At 47.9% G+C, this 13,349-nt stretch overlaps 7 protein-coding genes across 7 annotated transcripts; 4 read left to right on the top strand and 3 right to left on the bottom strand.

Moving 5' to 3' along the window:
* Positions 1 to 105: 105 nt before the first annotated feature.
* BKA55DRAFT_675686 (uncharacterized protein) lies at positions 106 to 997 on the bottom strand. The gene is made up of 3 exons (XM_046198077.1): positions 896 to 997; positions 680 to 835; positions 106 to 584 (listed from the first exon to the last, which is right to left on the bottom strand). Exons 2-3 carry the CDS (start codon positions 821 to 823, stop codon positions 282 to 284), a joined length of 447 nt encoding a protein of 148 aa, XP_046049137.1. The 5' UTR covers positions 824 to 835; positions 896 to 997; the 3' UTR covers positions 106 to 281.
* Positions 998 to 1,723: 726 nt separating this feature from the next.
* Positions 1,724 to 2,538, bottom strand: BKA55DRAFT_690057 (uncharacterized protein; the record flags this gene model as incomplete). Its single annotated transcript, XM_046199442.1, has 2 exons — positions 1,724 to 2,410; positions 2,467 to 2,538. 2 exons carry the CDS (start codon positions 2,536 to 2,538, stop codon positions 1,724 to 1,726), a joined length of 759 nt encoding a protein of 252 aa, XP_046049136.1.
* A 2,695-nt stretch (positions 2,539 to 5,233) lies between these two features.
* Positions 5,234 to 7,246, top strand: BKA55DRAFT_568016 (uncharacterized protein). The gene is made up of 3 exons (XM_046192784.1): positions 5,234 to 5,618; positions 5,878 to 6,861; positions 6,911 to 7,246. The coding sequence occupies exons 1-3, from the start codon at positions 5,464 to 5,466 to the stop codon at positions 6,933 to 6,935; spliced, it is 1,164 nt and encodes a 387-aa protein (XP_046049135.1). The 5' UTR covers positions 5,234 to 5,463; the 3' UTR covers positions 6,936 to 7,246.
* Positions 7,247 to 7,513: 267 nt separating this feature from the next.
* Positions 7,514 to 8,185, top strand: BKA55DRAFT_690055 (uncharacterized protein; the record flags this gene model as incomplete). The annotated part of the gene is made up of 2 exons (XM_046199441.1): positions 7,514 to 7,680; positions 7,969 to 8,185. The coding sequence occupies 2 exons, from the start codon at positions 7,514 to 7,516 to the stop codon at positions 8,183 to 8,185; spliced, it is 384 nt and encodes a 127-aa protein (XP_046049134.1).
* Positions 8,186 to 8,485: 300 nt separating this feature from the next.
* BKA55DRAFT_690054 (uncharacterized protein) lies at positions 8,486 to 9,078 on the top strand (the record flags this gene model as incomplete). The annotated part of the gene is made up of 3 exons (XM_046199440.1): positions 8,486 to 8,658; positions 8,726 to 8,983; positions 9,039 to 9,078. 3 exons carry the CDS (start codon positions 8,486 to 8,488, stop codon positions 9,076 to 9,078), a joined length of 471 nt encoding a protein of 156 aa, XP_046049133.1.
* Positions 9,079 to 9,961: 883 nt separating this feature from the next.
* BKA55DRAFT_690053 (uncharacterized protein) lies at positions 9,962 to 10,618 on the top strand (the record flags this gene model as incomplete). The annotated part of the gene is made up of 3 exons (XM_046199439.1): positions 9,962 to 10,122; positions 10,233 to 10,502; positions 10,555 to 10,618. The coding sequence occupies 3 exons, from the start codon at positions 9,962 to 9,964 to the stop codon at positions 10,616 to 10,618; spliced, it is 495 nt and encodes a 164-aa protein (XP_046049132.1).
* An 835-nt stretch (positions 10,619 to 11,453) lies between these two features.
* BKA55DRAFT_568011 (ubiquitin fusion degradation protein UFD1-domain-containing protein) lies at positions 11,454 to 13,070 on the bottom strand. Its single transcript, XM_046192783.1, has 3 exons — positions 12,846 to 13,070; positions 12,472 to 12,795; positions 11,454 to 12,420 (listed from the first exon to the last, which is right to left on the bottom strand). Exons 1-3 carry the CDS (start codon positions 12,846 to 12,848, stop codon positions 11,605 to 11,607), a joined length of 1,143 nt encoding a protein of 380 aa, XP_046049131.1. The 5' UTR covers positions 12,849 to 13,070; the 3' UTR covers positions 11,454 to 11,604.
* Between the last annotated feature and the right edge of the window lie 279 nt (positions 13,071 to 13,349).

Raw genomic sequence — 13,349 nt, 5'->3', positions numbered from 1 at the left:
AGACCTCGGGCCTGACACTCCTCAACTGCCGTTCATTTTGTGAGGATATATGACTACAACGTGTTCAAAGCGAATCACCAACGTTTGGAATATATGTGAGATGTGCTAGAACTTTTGACTTAATTCTGTTGCCTTCATACTTGGCTCTGTGGTATCGTGTTGCTGTAGCTCAGGTCCTCAGATCGTATATCCACTCTGATCAACCCAACTCAGACTTTGAACAACCATAACAGATCGTAGTCTCGATCTGAAAAGTCTGGAATAATCACTCAAATGTGGGTCTACTGCTGAAAGAAAGGGAAGTTGGCAGGATCGATGTCATCGTCTCCGAAATCCTCCTTCTCTGGAGTCTTCTCCATCTCGCGATCCTCGGTTTTGATTCCGGCCTTCATCAGCTCGTCCTCATCTTCATCGTGAAGGAGAACCGTGTCAGCTTCTTTCTTGACCTTCCCTTTGCTCTTGGCGCTACGGGCAGTCTTGGCGACTCGAGCGCCAGCGGTCTTCTTGGGAGTCACTGGACCGCGGCTGGGAGCAGTAGTCTCGGTAGAGATGCCGAGCTTGCGTTTGACCTGGCCGAAGCGGACCTGAAGTTTTTGGGTCAGTATACGAATAAAGATGATAGAGTTTGTCATGAGGTGATATGCGACGGCACGGGCAAAGGAGGAACATAGCAACTCACCTTGGCGACATCGGCATTTTTGAATCCAGCCTCGGTGGCGACAGCGTTCCAGTCAACGTCAGCCTTGTTTCGAGTGTGCTTGACAATGCTGAAGAACAGCATGGCTTCGGCGGCAGTGGGCTCTTTCTTATTGCTGTCGGCCATGGTAGCGGTGTGCTGTAGATAGCATTAGTTTGGATAATCTTCACACTCAAGTAAGTGGCAAGTATTTCTTACCGTTGTTTTGAAGTAGTGAAAAGGGATGTATTGTGGTTGTTGTATGGTGGGAAATGGATGAATTGAAGAGTAAGGTTGGTGTGGAGGAGATGAATCTATGCGCTAAGGAGTGAAAGGAGTTTATGCCTAGATCTTAAGAAAGAAGAAGTTAGAAATTTAGAGAAGTTTAGGAGCTTTAATAAATATGCTATAAGTGTTTGACTATAAGGGATAAGTTGAAAGAGCTAGTGGGTTCACCAAACAACTGCAGCGCACTTTTATGGCGAGAACTTGTTTACAAGACTGAAGCCTATAGGTCTCTATTCACCGTAGTTGTGCAGTTGGCGAGGTTTTCTTGTATTTGGCACTGCTTCTGAGGAGCTATGCCACTGCCAAGTGTCAGCCAGACTAACCAGCTTCTGCCAAATCAGAACGTCAATATTATCACAACTGTAGGAAGCTAGTATGGTCGATACAACATGAGTATGAGTAGATGCTGTGTATAAACAGGTATAGATAGATGAATCTCTCAATTAGACTGCAAATAGAAGGGCTAGTGTACAGCTCCCAGAGCAACGCATGAGTTCCAGTAAAGCAGACTTCCAGTAACTAGCATCCTTTTCATCCATAATTTGATATCGATCCTGGTAGAAACTATGATAGTTGTCCTTAGCAGATCAAAGTTGGAACGTGTACAAAGCAATACCCTGACAGTAGGAAATGTGGAAAGCAACCATATCGAAGGAACCATTGTCATTAATTCATAAAGCAAACGCAGTCTAGCAAATCACCAATTTTATACAAAGGGAACCCTCTATCCGTGGGGTTTCTTTCTTTTCCGGGTGGGTATCAAAAGGAAGTGTCGTTGAAGTGGCTAGGCCATTCAGGGCCGCAATCCGGCACGGGAGGAGAGCCGTTAAGATCGAGGGCAGCTGGGCTCTGAGCATCGCCGATAACAGAATTGTAAGATGTCATCTCATAAGCGGCGTCAAACGTATGAAAATGGGACTGCCCCATGGCCATTATGTCATGGACTGCTGGTTGGGCCATGAAGTCAGGGGGGCAGTCCATCGAAGGACCAAAGCCATTTCGCTGTCTGGTATCTTCGAGCGACGCAGGATTGATGGAAAGGCCTTGTGGCATATCATCACTGCAAGGGGTGAGGAATCGAGAACTGCAACCAAAGTCGTCTCGGTTGTCGTTGAGGAAAGGGGATGAAGTAGAGGCGGGAGAGAACTGTGCCATGTATGCATGTTGGTTCTGTTCTTGCTTGATGATAGGGCTCTGGTGAACTTGAGCATACGATGAGAGGCTCGCCCCTGACTCGGAATTACTGATGCTGTCCTTCTTGGGTTGTTGCGTCTTCCTTGCCTTCGTCACCCGAGACTTGTCTGTAGGGCCTGCAGAACGTGTTCTCTTCTGTGGTTGGGTGCCAAGGACTGTGGTTTTGAAACGAGCGAAGCGCATCCTTGCAGCATGTCCATTTGTGATGGGTTCAATGAGAACAGGGTCTGAGGCGACTTGATTCCAGTCAATCTGGGCTTGGCGTTAGGAAGAGGATCAGAACAACATTCATGGTCGGATCAACTCACGTCTTTAAGGTTCTTCTGGTTTAAAATGGCTAGAAGGAACCGAGCCATGGCGTTCTCGCTGTTGGGAGCCATTGTGAATAGAATTGATTGGTGTTGAGAGGAGAGGAGGAGAGAAGGAGAGGAGGTGGCGTGTGGCGGCGGGGATAAGGCTGTAGAAGGAGGCAGAATGAGGAGAAGGTGGAAGGATATATAAATTAGAACATGAAGTGGAAAAGTTAGGCAGCTTTGGCTGATGGATGCCTCAGGTGAGCGTGAATATGCTTTTTCGGGATGGGAATATTGACCAAAAACAAGGTTGTGCGTTTTCAGATCAAGAGTTGATTCGACAGAGTCACTATTATCGTGAAACCTAATACCGTGAATTCGATAAGAGGATTCGGCGAGGCTGAGGCACACTCAGATATGGATCGAGTGGACGAAAGGAGTTGTTGATGAGTGGATGATAGACGATGTCGCAGAAGTTGAGGGTTTTCTGGCCAACGAGATGGATGAGGCGGAAAGGGAACAAGCCAAGATAGCGGTCTCAGCGGGAAACCCGTCGTTGAAGAGGAGGGTCAGCTGAGCGAAAAGTCTTCTACAAGTGCATATGTAGTGTCTGAATTGCCTTATAAGTAGTTCAATGTCCTGAGGAAGAATGTGAATGGCACGGGGCAGGTGAGGCAGAAAGAGGCAAGCGGAGGAGGGAAGAGATGGAAAGAGAGGCAGCAAGAAGGAGAAAGGGAAGGGATCCGTATTATATGTAGGTATTTATAAGTCGTCTGGGCTGTCTGCTAAGATCCAACCTAAATGTGATGCCACACACACCAACTTACATCCTATACATACACCTACACACCTCCTGTCCCGTCTCTGTGGGGGGACTAAAACCAGGCAGATACAGGGGGTCAAGCATCCCGTACAGGCACAGCATGGATCGTGTAATGTACCGTAATGCGCAGCGCAAGCCATTAAGAGAAAATGTCTGAGAATGCTATGATCCATGATGCAGACGATGCTCCATAGTTGCCTGTTCCTCCTGTCGGATCAAGACGATCCTTCCCGTTGATGGAAATTGGGGCGCGACGAGGGGCTGCGGTCTGCGCGAACACCGCGTAAAGTGGTTGCTGACCCCCCGCTAAGCCCACTAAATTTGAGTCTAAAACGGCCGGGCCCCAGCGTCCCAGCGCCCCTGTCTCCAGGGCAGGGTGTGCTGCAACCACTACAGTCCAGCGGTGCCGCAGGTCCCATGAAAGAATTGCCTCCAGATGAGAGCTCAAAAAAGACAGGATTGATCAATTGAGACAATGATATATTCACTCTTGACTTGAGTTCATTTGAGACTGGAATGTGTAAGTTTAAGAGGTTTTACTCAAAACCAGTTTAGCTGATCTTCCCCTCTTTCTTAACTTTACTGACTCTCGTAAGCTGAGATAGCCAACGGCAATTGACAAAAGACAAGTTTTATAAATCGACACATAAGGGCAAGCTAAAGCATATCCGAACAGGGGTTACAAGCCTAAAAATCAGTGAAACCACAAAGTGTGACTCATTGCGCGGGTCACCGACGAATGGTTAATGGCACATTGGGCATACGACATGCAACAACGCAGGGGGAAAACCGTAGTAGACCTGGTTGGGCGACTTGGCGATCCATGGCGATAGATGTCCTGTTCAGATGGCCTCGTGGCAGTTATACAGGAAAAGATTCAATTGGTTAGGGGGATGAACTGAGCTTGAGCTCCATGCTTGTGGTGTGCAGCAACTCAAACTGGAGGCATGTTTAAGCAGACTACTTGTGATGAGGCAAGAGACATCAGAAAGAGCAAGGATCGGGGCCTCGAGGCTCAAGAATGAAAGAATGAAAGAAATTGCGGCATGCAGCCGATCCGCCGAGGTTTGCTTTGCCTGTTTGCCTCTTGACGCTCAGCTGAGGGGTGTAGCCTAGAAAAAAGTTGATGGTCGCAATCCGTCATGACGATGATGAAAAGCAGCAATTCAGCAACCACGAGACCTTTGGAAGTCGGGAAAATTCTTGAGTATATGATACATAGTTGAAACATTCATATTTAATGATAATGAAAGCTTTCATGGTCGTGTATAGCCCTCGAATCAATGCCTGGTCATTATGGAGGGCATGAGATGAAGTGGGTGGGAGACGCGACGGGCGCGCAGCTGGTGGGACCTTGCTCAGACTCATCAGGACAGGAAATGGGAACGAAAGCACGTGAGGGGACCTCGTAAAGTGTCTCCACTTCAAGTCATCTTTTCTTGTCCCCCTGGATTCCCTTGCTTCACTTTGTGGCGCAGATTGGCGGGGCTGCCACTCCGTTACCAGAGGATTTAACGTTGAACTTGACTAGTCCTCCTTTGGTAACCGTTTGTTTACGTTGGCTTTATTGGGTTGTCAATGTGATTTGCTGTCCTTCTTCTGTTGACTTGTTGAATTATTGGATCCTTTGAATGATATGATGCTATCACCGATCATGAAACATTCTTCAAAATGCATACTTTTGTTTGTCATTCTCAGTCTCGCATGCTGATTCAATTTGCTATTTTGATTGGTATAAAACTGAGGTACATCGAAACAACGAACAAGTCATGATGCTATCTGCCAAGAGAAAGGATTATTGTCAAAGACACCTTCTGGACTCGGCATCGTACAAATCTAACCGAGCAGTCGAAAAAGTAAACACACTTCTAGAAAAAGCAAGGCTCTCGAGTTTACCATCCAATGATTCTCGATAAGCGCTCAACGCGGAGATATCATTCATCCGGATCCGAAAGCTGCCTGCCTTTGTTCCATTCCCCATGCCAAGAAGAAGCTTGGACCATCATATCCCCCCAACCTCGCGCCTCAGCGGGCTCCCCTTCCCTTAGCAATTTCTACCTACACTATCAATTTTCCCATTGATCCAGCCGTTGCCTTAACAGCGTCTAACCATCTACAGTCGCGTTGCCGCCTTGTAACCCATCAGTCTTTGTCACGTCGACAATTGCTCTGTTTTTGTTTTATTCAGAATGAATAGTAAAAATTGGAATGACAGAGCTGACAAAGACTTGTTCTTTACTATTCTCTCTGTCAAGAACATTGGCGTCATAAGCGGCTCAGAATGGACTACTATTGGTAACCACATGAGAAGTCTGGGCTATGGCTTCACCAATGAAGGCTGCCGGTGAGTACTTATACCTTGACACTGTCATGCTTTTCTATTCTCAATGGCTTTGCGATTCCTCACAACTTTATCACCATTTGCTTATCACGATATGCAATTCGTGCTGGTGGTCGTTACGCGTCAAGTTGGCTTATACCTGAGTCGTCCACGACGTCCACTTATAATCACACAACACATATTTGACTCACTCCATATACACAGATAGCCCTGCCAAACCCGATCCGACTTTTTAAATAACACAGCACTAACATGTATCTAGACAACACTTTCAAGGGCTCCGTAGAGCTCAGAATAAGGCAGAGACAGCTGGACCTAATGGCGATATTGTACGCAGGAATGATCCGACAATGAATCCAATCACCCGTCGTCCTGGCCCTGGAAGAGGTCGGCCCAGGAAACAACCTCCTGTTCCTGTTCCTGGAGCTCATGGAGAAATCCCCTCCGATCAGCCCATGCCGGTTGGTATCGTTCCCGGACCCAACCCCGTACCTCCTTACCCCCATCCTCATTCCCAGGCTGCCCCAGCTTATGGTGTTCCTCCTGGCAATCATCAAGCTGGTGCTCATCTGCCAGCTCAAGCTGCTGCACAGCCTGGCAACATCTCTCCCGCGACTCCTACCCAACAAGTTCCTCCTCCCAGCAATACACCTCATGCCCAAGGCCCGATAACTTACCCAAGTCCCCCTCGTGCCCCTGACACTCCTCAGACGCCTGCTCATCTTCATCCTCTTCAGCATGGACAATCCGTTCAACCTGGCCAACAGTCTCAAACCGAGCAGCAACCTCAGCCTGGTCATCAGCTCCAGCCAGATTTTCAACCTCAACCAGATCAACAGGCCGAACCCGAACAGGCTTCCCAGCCAACAGCACAGCCCCAGCCTGAGCAGGAAAACTCAACTGAATACCAATCTCAGGATGTTTCACAGGAAGCCCGTCGGGAGGCTCGTGAAGCGACTGATGCAAGTGCGGTGTCTCAGCATGCGCCAGTTGAGCAGAACCACGACCCTCAAGTTGCTTTAACCTCGGAGCAGCTGCAGCATGCTAACGAGGATATCGATGCTGATGGCGACGCTGATGCTGACGCCGAAGGTGATGCTGACGCCGAAGCGGATATCGATAATGATGAGCCGGCCGCTAAACGGCCACGGTTAAGTTCGCCTGAACCCCCTAAGGATACCGATATGGATGATGAAGCTGTCTTGGCCTTGGCGGCCCATAATGGGTCAACAGATTTTGCTTCCGAGTAAGTATTAATAACTGTCCATAACGATCTGCTAACTAATTCCTTTCAGTTTTGCTACTTATGGAGAGGCATAATGGCCAACTTGGCTTGTAGAACAACATTGATACCACGGGCACGGGCGTTAAAGACTAGGAGTTTCTTATATGACCTTTGTATTTGCAAGAGATGGGATAGAAATGAGTAAGTGAGGACTGGTTTTTTGCAGGTTATGCCAGAACATTCTGAGTGTGTGTGTAATATAAAGGGAAAAGAGCTGGGACTTGGTTAACAGGAGCTAGAGCTGGAGTCTCTTAGTTGGTAGTGTATATCATCACTCTTGGTTGTGTCGAAAATTTATTCGTAGATAGGTCAATAACAATACCAAACTTGTAGAGTGTTTCTATTGTCACTGATCTGCAGGGCGAGGCAGTGCCTGAGATACAAATTTCGAGTCGTTGCAGCGGTGCTCATACTAGAATAACGACGCCCGATATTTCCAGAATGCCTCTGTGCTCTAGGCTCCATTGTTCTCCTGTGGGAATATAAATTCATCTCGCGATCGGCTTTACCCAGCTTTCTTCTCTTCCCACCACCATCATCCTCGACATCTGATCTTCCTCCTCATCTTCAACCTCGATTCTACCGAATCAATCAACGTCAAACAATCTTCATCATGCCTGGAAAAACTAGCGACTGGGACAACGCCGACTTCCTCTTGGATCTCGTCGTTGGTCTCTACACTGGCGCCCAAGTCAACGGGAGCTTGACTCCTCCCGTCAAGCAGTCTATCGAAGAGTATATCAAGGGGCGCGGATATGCCACCTCTTTTGATGCTGTGCGGTAGGTGTCTACATTTCTTAGCTCTTCCATTTGCCTTTCTGCTTTAATTTGATCGTTGAGTTATCTTGTTGTTGTGCTGCGCTCGTGCATCCAGCAGAGTGATTCACTCCGAGGTTATGCAACGCTATTCACGGTTTTGTGCAAACCTGGCTTCATTCTTCACTCCTCTATCCTAAGCCTTAGGGCCTAGTGAGTACAAGTATCCTCACAGAGGAGATCATACTCTGTTGCTTGATCTTCTCAACTTCTCAACAACACCGAGCAAGCTACCTTCTCCCTTATCAACAGCCTCAAAATCTCCTTTCTCTATCCTTTCCTTATCGCCGTCGCCGTCGCCATGGCCAAGCGCCAAGTCATGCAGTGGGATGCCAACGTCCACGAAGATATCCTTATCTGTCTATTTCAACACATCAAGCCAAGTGCTGAGGACTGGAGCAACGTCATGGGTGATCTTCAGCAAAAGGGCTACACTTTCACTGAGGGCGCTCTTCGGTACGATTTCTGACTCGTGGCCTCTGTTTTCCGTTGCCTAGTGGTCACTGTTGTTTTTGCTTCTGTTGTTTTCTCATCCCCCGCTTGCATTCATCTCATCTTCTCCCCCTCTCTTCTACCCTCTTCATCCCTCCTTCACATTTCTCCTGCAACTGTTCATCCTACTTCTCACTTCCCACATCTTACACATCTCTCTCTCTCAATCTCTTCTCATCCCTTCCTGTCTCATCATTCAACGCCTGGCATCAATACTTCTGTATCCAAGCAAACAAACATATATAACCCTTCCCTCAAGTTATCCATCATCACCGTCATGGCTCCCCGTGCTGCTGGTGCTGGTAAGCCTACTCGAGGCTGGGATGCCGCATCGCATGAGGATCTGCTCCTCGCTCTTCTCGAGGAGATCAAGCCGAACAAGGCTGACCTTGCCAACGTCGCCGAGAAGATGCGCAACAAGGGCTACTCCTACTCCTACGACGCGATCAAGTACTTCTCTTTCTGTCTCTTGCGCATAGTCTCAACAAGTCAGCAGCTAACATCTTTGTCTTTATAGCCAGCACGTCCAAAAGCTGCGCAAGAACCGCGACACGTCCGCCATCCAGAACTCTGGTGGCTCCGAAGCAGGCACTCCTCGCAAGCGCGCTTCTGGCACCAAGACTCCTGCTAAGCGTACCCCTAAGCGCAAGGCCACCAAGTCGGCTTCCATTGTCGACGAGGATGAGGACCTTGAGGATGAGAAGATGCAGCTCAAGATGGAGACGGACGACATGGATGAGGAACTCATGTCCCCCAAGGGCGCAAAGCGCACCAAGTACGTTCTAATGCTTTCCATTTATCTTCCACGTTCCTTACTAATTGTCTCATAGGTCCGAGCCTGAGGACGAGGTCACCGTTGGTGAGGTCTAATTCCGAATTTCTTCTACCTTGTGAGTTGGTATCTAAATATTGTCACATACGTTCTCAGCTAATGTACCAACAGGCTGGATTCCACCACCAAAGGGGCCGGAAGCTGAATCTTCGACGGCTGATGAACATTGGAGTGGTGGATCAACAGGTTTATGTCTATCGCAGAGAAATAGGGGTAAAACTAGGCTAGGATGATTTCCATGTGCCTTGGATGTTACGATGACAAATTTGCCATTTGAGGGCAATACTACGAGCATGTCTCTGCGATGAATTGAAAGATACCACCCGTCATTTCCTGTGCAGTCTGTTGAAATATCGTGAAGTGTAGATGAACATTTTCTGAGCATTGCCTACACATCTACCAAGGTCTCCGCTTGTTATTCACTGAAAATTCTCCGAGTATTGGCCGAGTATATACGGAATATTCACCAAGTGTTCCTAATTAATGCCTGCTGAGTACTCTCCTTGTTTGTTTCCGATTCTCATGACCATTGCCATGAGATGCTTGAACTTGAACTCCACTGTAAATACGATATTTATAGATACTTAAGTTACTAAATCCCCCGGATGTAGCAGTATCGGGATGATCTTTACTGCGTGACTGTGTTGGCGTCTTCGGTCATTCAGTTGCTAGGCAGAGGAATCAAGCGTTTCCACCAGTTGCACGGCCACACGCAACCTACATCCCCTAAGATATCTCTCTTTTCCTTTCACTGCGCCTTTTCTGCCGTCCAAGTTTTCTACGTTCACTCTTTAGGATCTCCCTTCTTCTTCCATCTACTCCTCTTCCATCTTTCCCCTTCACACTTTTCATCCACTCCCCTTTTCTTCCATATCTCACATCTCCGTCACTCAACCCCAAAACATTCTCTCACCTATCACGATGCCTCCTTCTGAGAAGAAGTGGGATGCCAACGCCGAGCGTGACCTCTGCGTCGCAATAATCATGGGTGCTCAGGATGGTGAGCGCATGCGCTTCAACTGGCCCAAGGTCCATGCCTCGATGGCAACTCTTGGGTATTCCTTTACTAAGGATGCAATCTCGTAAGTATCACTCTACTTATTCTGATTATTATCATACTGTCTACCCTTCAAGTCCTTGAACCCTCAACCCATGGCCATATCCATCACGTCCAGATACTTACCAGTAACAGTCAGCATTTCAGCAAGTCCATCATGCGCGACTTCAAGGGTCGACATGGTGATTCTTCTACCGTTACCCCTACTTCTACACCCAAGAAGACTGCCACTCGCCGCAAGCGAGCTACGCCTGCTAAGAAGAAGAACGAAATCCTGGACGAGGAAGATGATGACGCAGAGACCATGGTCGAGTCTCCTGTCCCCAAGAAGATGAAGCACAAGAACGAGGACGAAGACGAGGATCTCAAGACATCGGTCAATGTCCATGGCAAGCATGACGGCAGGTATGTTCTATTGGTACCGCATATCCTAATACGAATACTGATCTACCCATAGCCTTTCTGCTGCTGAGAAGGAAGCCAAGTTTGAGAACTGGCTTGCCAACGGTGACAGTGCTTAGGGATTGTTGCAGCTCTATCGTGAACAGACAAGTATCTGAATGGTTGATAATATCGAGGCTTCAGATGCTATTGCTAGGGGGGCGACAAAATAAGGGGAGATTTATAGGTCTGGAAGACTGGATTGATAGCCCTCGCAACTGAAGTTCACTTTGGTTCCCTATTGCGCATTTTAGTTTTGCACAGTTGATTCCTATGTGATACGCCAGGCATCTTCTTTTTCTAGTAAAGGCTTCTCACGAAACGTTCCTCGTCGCATCTTTCTTCTTCTTCGAGCGAAGCTCACTGGTTATGTCGTTCGTAGTTTCTTCTTTCTCAAGTTGAATCAAGTTTTCAATCGTTTCCGGTTTGCGTAATGCCAAATTTTTCTGTGTTCACACTTTGAAGACTTTGAGAGTTCGGATATCATGTGTTCACCCGACGCGGAGTCACTTCATGAAGGGTCGCTACCCAAATCCTTGGGCGGCGAAGGGGACTTTATTCAGGTCTAAAGTCTGTCTATCGTCTCTGATTTTCAAGTGTCAAATTGACGCAGTCTCGGGGGGTTCATTGGTTGTGTTCTGATAACGGTGGTCAAATATTGATATGGGTCCATCTGGCTAGGGGCTGGTGATTCGTACGTCGGTATATAACCATAGGATATTCCGCGTGGGTGTTATCATGTCTCTGTATCTTATATGGTATACTTTTAGTTTCTCGCCTTTGAGTGAGTGCCAAAGGATGGAGAGAGCAAAGTAAGTATCTTAGCAAAACAAGAAACAAATGATACGAAGTAGCCGCTCAGCGTAAGTTGAACATCTTGAGGTGCAACTTGATGGCTCTTATCATGACACTATCATCCTGCATGTATTTATTTTTATTCATTCGTGTTGACAGTAGTCACTAATATGGGCATCAAATGGCAGACTACCCAGTATAAGTCGAATCAAGCTCTAAATCACATTCCCTACCACCCAAACGCCGGTCCAAGTTATCGCATTGCCCTTGTTTATCGTGGTCGTCGACCGTCGAGTCTGTTTCCTTCGCTGGTGCCCTTCTTCTCGGGGGCCTTGGTCTTGTCGTCTCCCTCTCCCTTTCTCTTAACCGCACCTCGAAGTGTCTGACCTTGGCCAGCAAAGTGAGGCCTGTTGGCGTTCTCCTTCTCATGTTCCTTATCAGCATCCGTCTTAACTGGCTTGATCTCGTATCCGAAGAATAGCTTGTTAGGTGGCAAACGGAGAGCTGCCGGCGCACCATCGCGCCTCCTAGGCATTCCCGGAATCTCAATCGTAGGAACCGGAGTAGCTGGCTTGGGTGTCGGAGCCTTGCTGCCCTTCTTGGCAAGCTTTTGACCCTCTCCAAGGAAGTTTGTCACATTGCTTGTCACTGATGGAGCAATGGCGCTGTAGTTGATGGCTTGCGCCATGGTTCCTTGGTTGTGTAGCAGACCTCCAGCAGGGACACCACCCCGTGTGCTTCTTGGGGTGCTTGTTCCACTCTTGCGCTCAGGTTCGACGTAGCCCACTGGGGGCGCGAATTCTACTGACACATCGGTCTCGATCATACTGACTCCCATCTTGTCCGTCTCGGGCTTAACATCGAGAACGGCCACGTCATAGACTTCATCGTTGTAGGCGAAATTGAAGACATCGCCCTTGGTCAGGGTGGCAAAGTTGCGGAAAGCCTTCTCCAGCACAGCCTTGGGATCACTAATCTCAAGGAAGTTGACAGACTGAGGCTGTAGCTTGACCATCTTGGCCAGCTCCAAGGATGTGGTACGGACCTGGATCATATCACCGACGTCCATGCCAAGAGTTTCCATCATCTAATGACTGTCAGCGACAAGACCTTTCAGTAAGACAGCGTCTCCTCATACCCATTGAGGGATGTATGCTCGGCCTTCCTCCGCAATAAACTCCAGCACGCCTGCATGGGAGTGTCTTCCCTTCTCTCCGTTGATCAACTCCATGAGCAAAGGCCACTGCACATGGAGCTTAGACACCTTGTCGAGAGCGGATGGTGGCAGAATTATCTTGGAACCGTAGTTGAGCTCTGGTCGTTCAGCTCCGGGGGCCATGACTAGGGGGTAGCATCGGTAGTACTCGTCGAATCGTTGCACAATGGGTCGTCGTCCATGGCGGGCCATGTTGTAGAGGTGGTCAGGGTTAGCGGGGTCAAACCCGCCGCCGAAGCCTGAATACTGTATATGTCTTAGCAAACCAAGTTATGAGACGAGGCAGGGAGGCTTACCATGGTGACAATGGTTTATTGGTACGCAGTCGATTTCGAGATATCGTGGGTGCGGGACTCGAAAGATATGGGCGGTCAAGAAGTAAATCAGTTGTCCTGAAGATATGCTATGGTTTCTTTTATTTCTGAGAAGAAACGTGCGCCTTAAGTAGTCAGAGGGAGAATGACGGTGATTCACAGTTTTAAGGTTGAAATGTTTACAGGATGAGCTTCCTCCAATGTTCGTTGAAGTCCGAAACTACAGTTAACGTGGGGCGTGTGGGGGCTACAAAGGCAGCTCTTGATGACGCAGTTTGGTTTGTCAGGCACTAATCTTATAGGTACGTTTTAGCTTAACAAGACACTTATTTTTTGAAAAATTTGAATTCCAAGAAAATTCTGAGAAGTGGTTAATTACATATAATACTGAATTCAGAGCCGGTGTCTTTGTTATTGCTATCATGAGTACTGGCGATTACTTCTGAGACAGGTACTTAACAAGGCACTGAATATCTACCTAAAGTT

Source organism: Fusarium redolens (genome assembly GCF_020744475.1).
Source record: "Fusarium redolens strain MPI-CAGE-AT-0023 chromosome Unknown BKA55scaffold_8, whole genome shotgun sequence".
NCBI classification, from domain to species: domain Eukaryota; kingdom Fungi; phylum Ascomycota; class Sordariomycetes; order Hypocreales; family Nectriaceae; genus Fusarium; species Fusarium redolens.
This window is presented reverse-complemented; position numbering and strand designations above follow the sequence as displayed.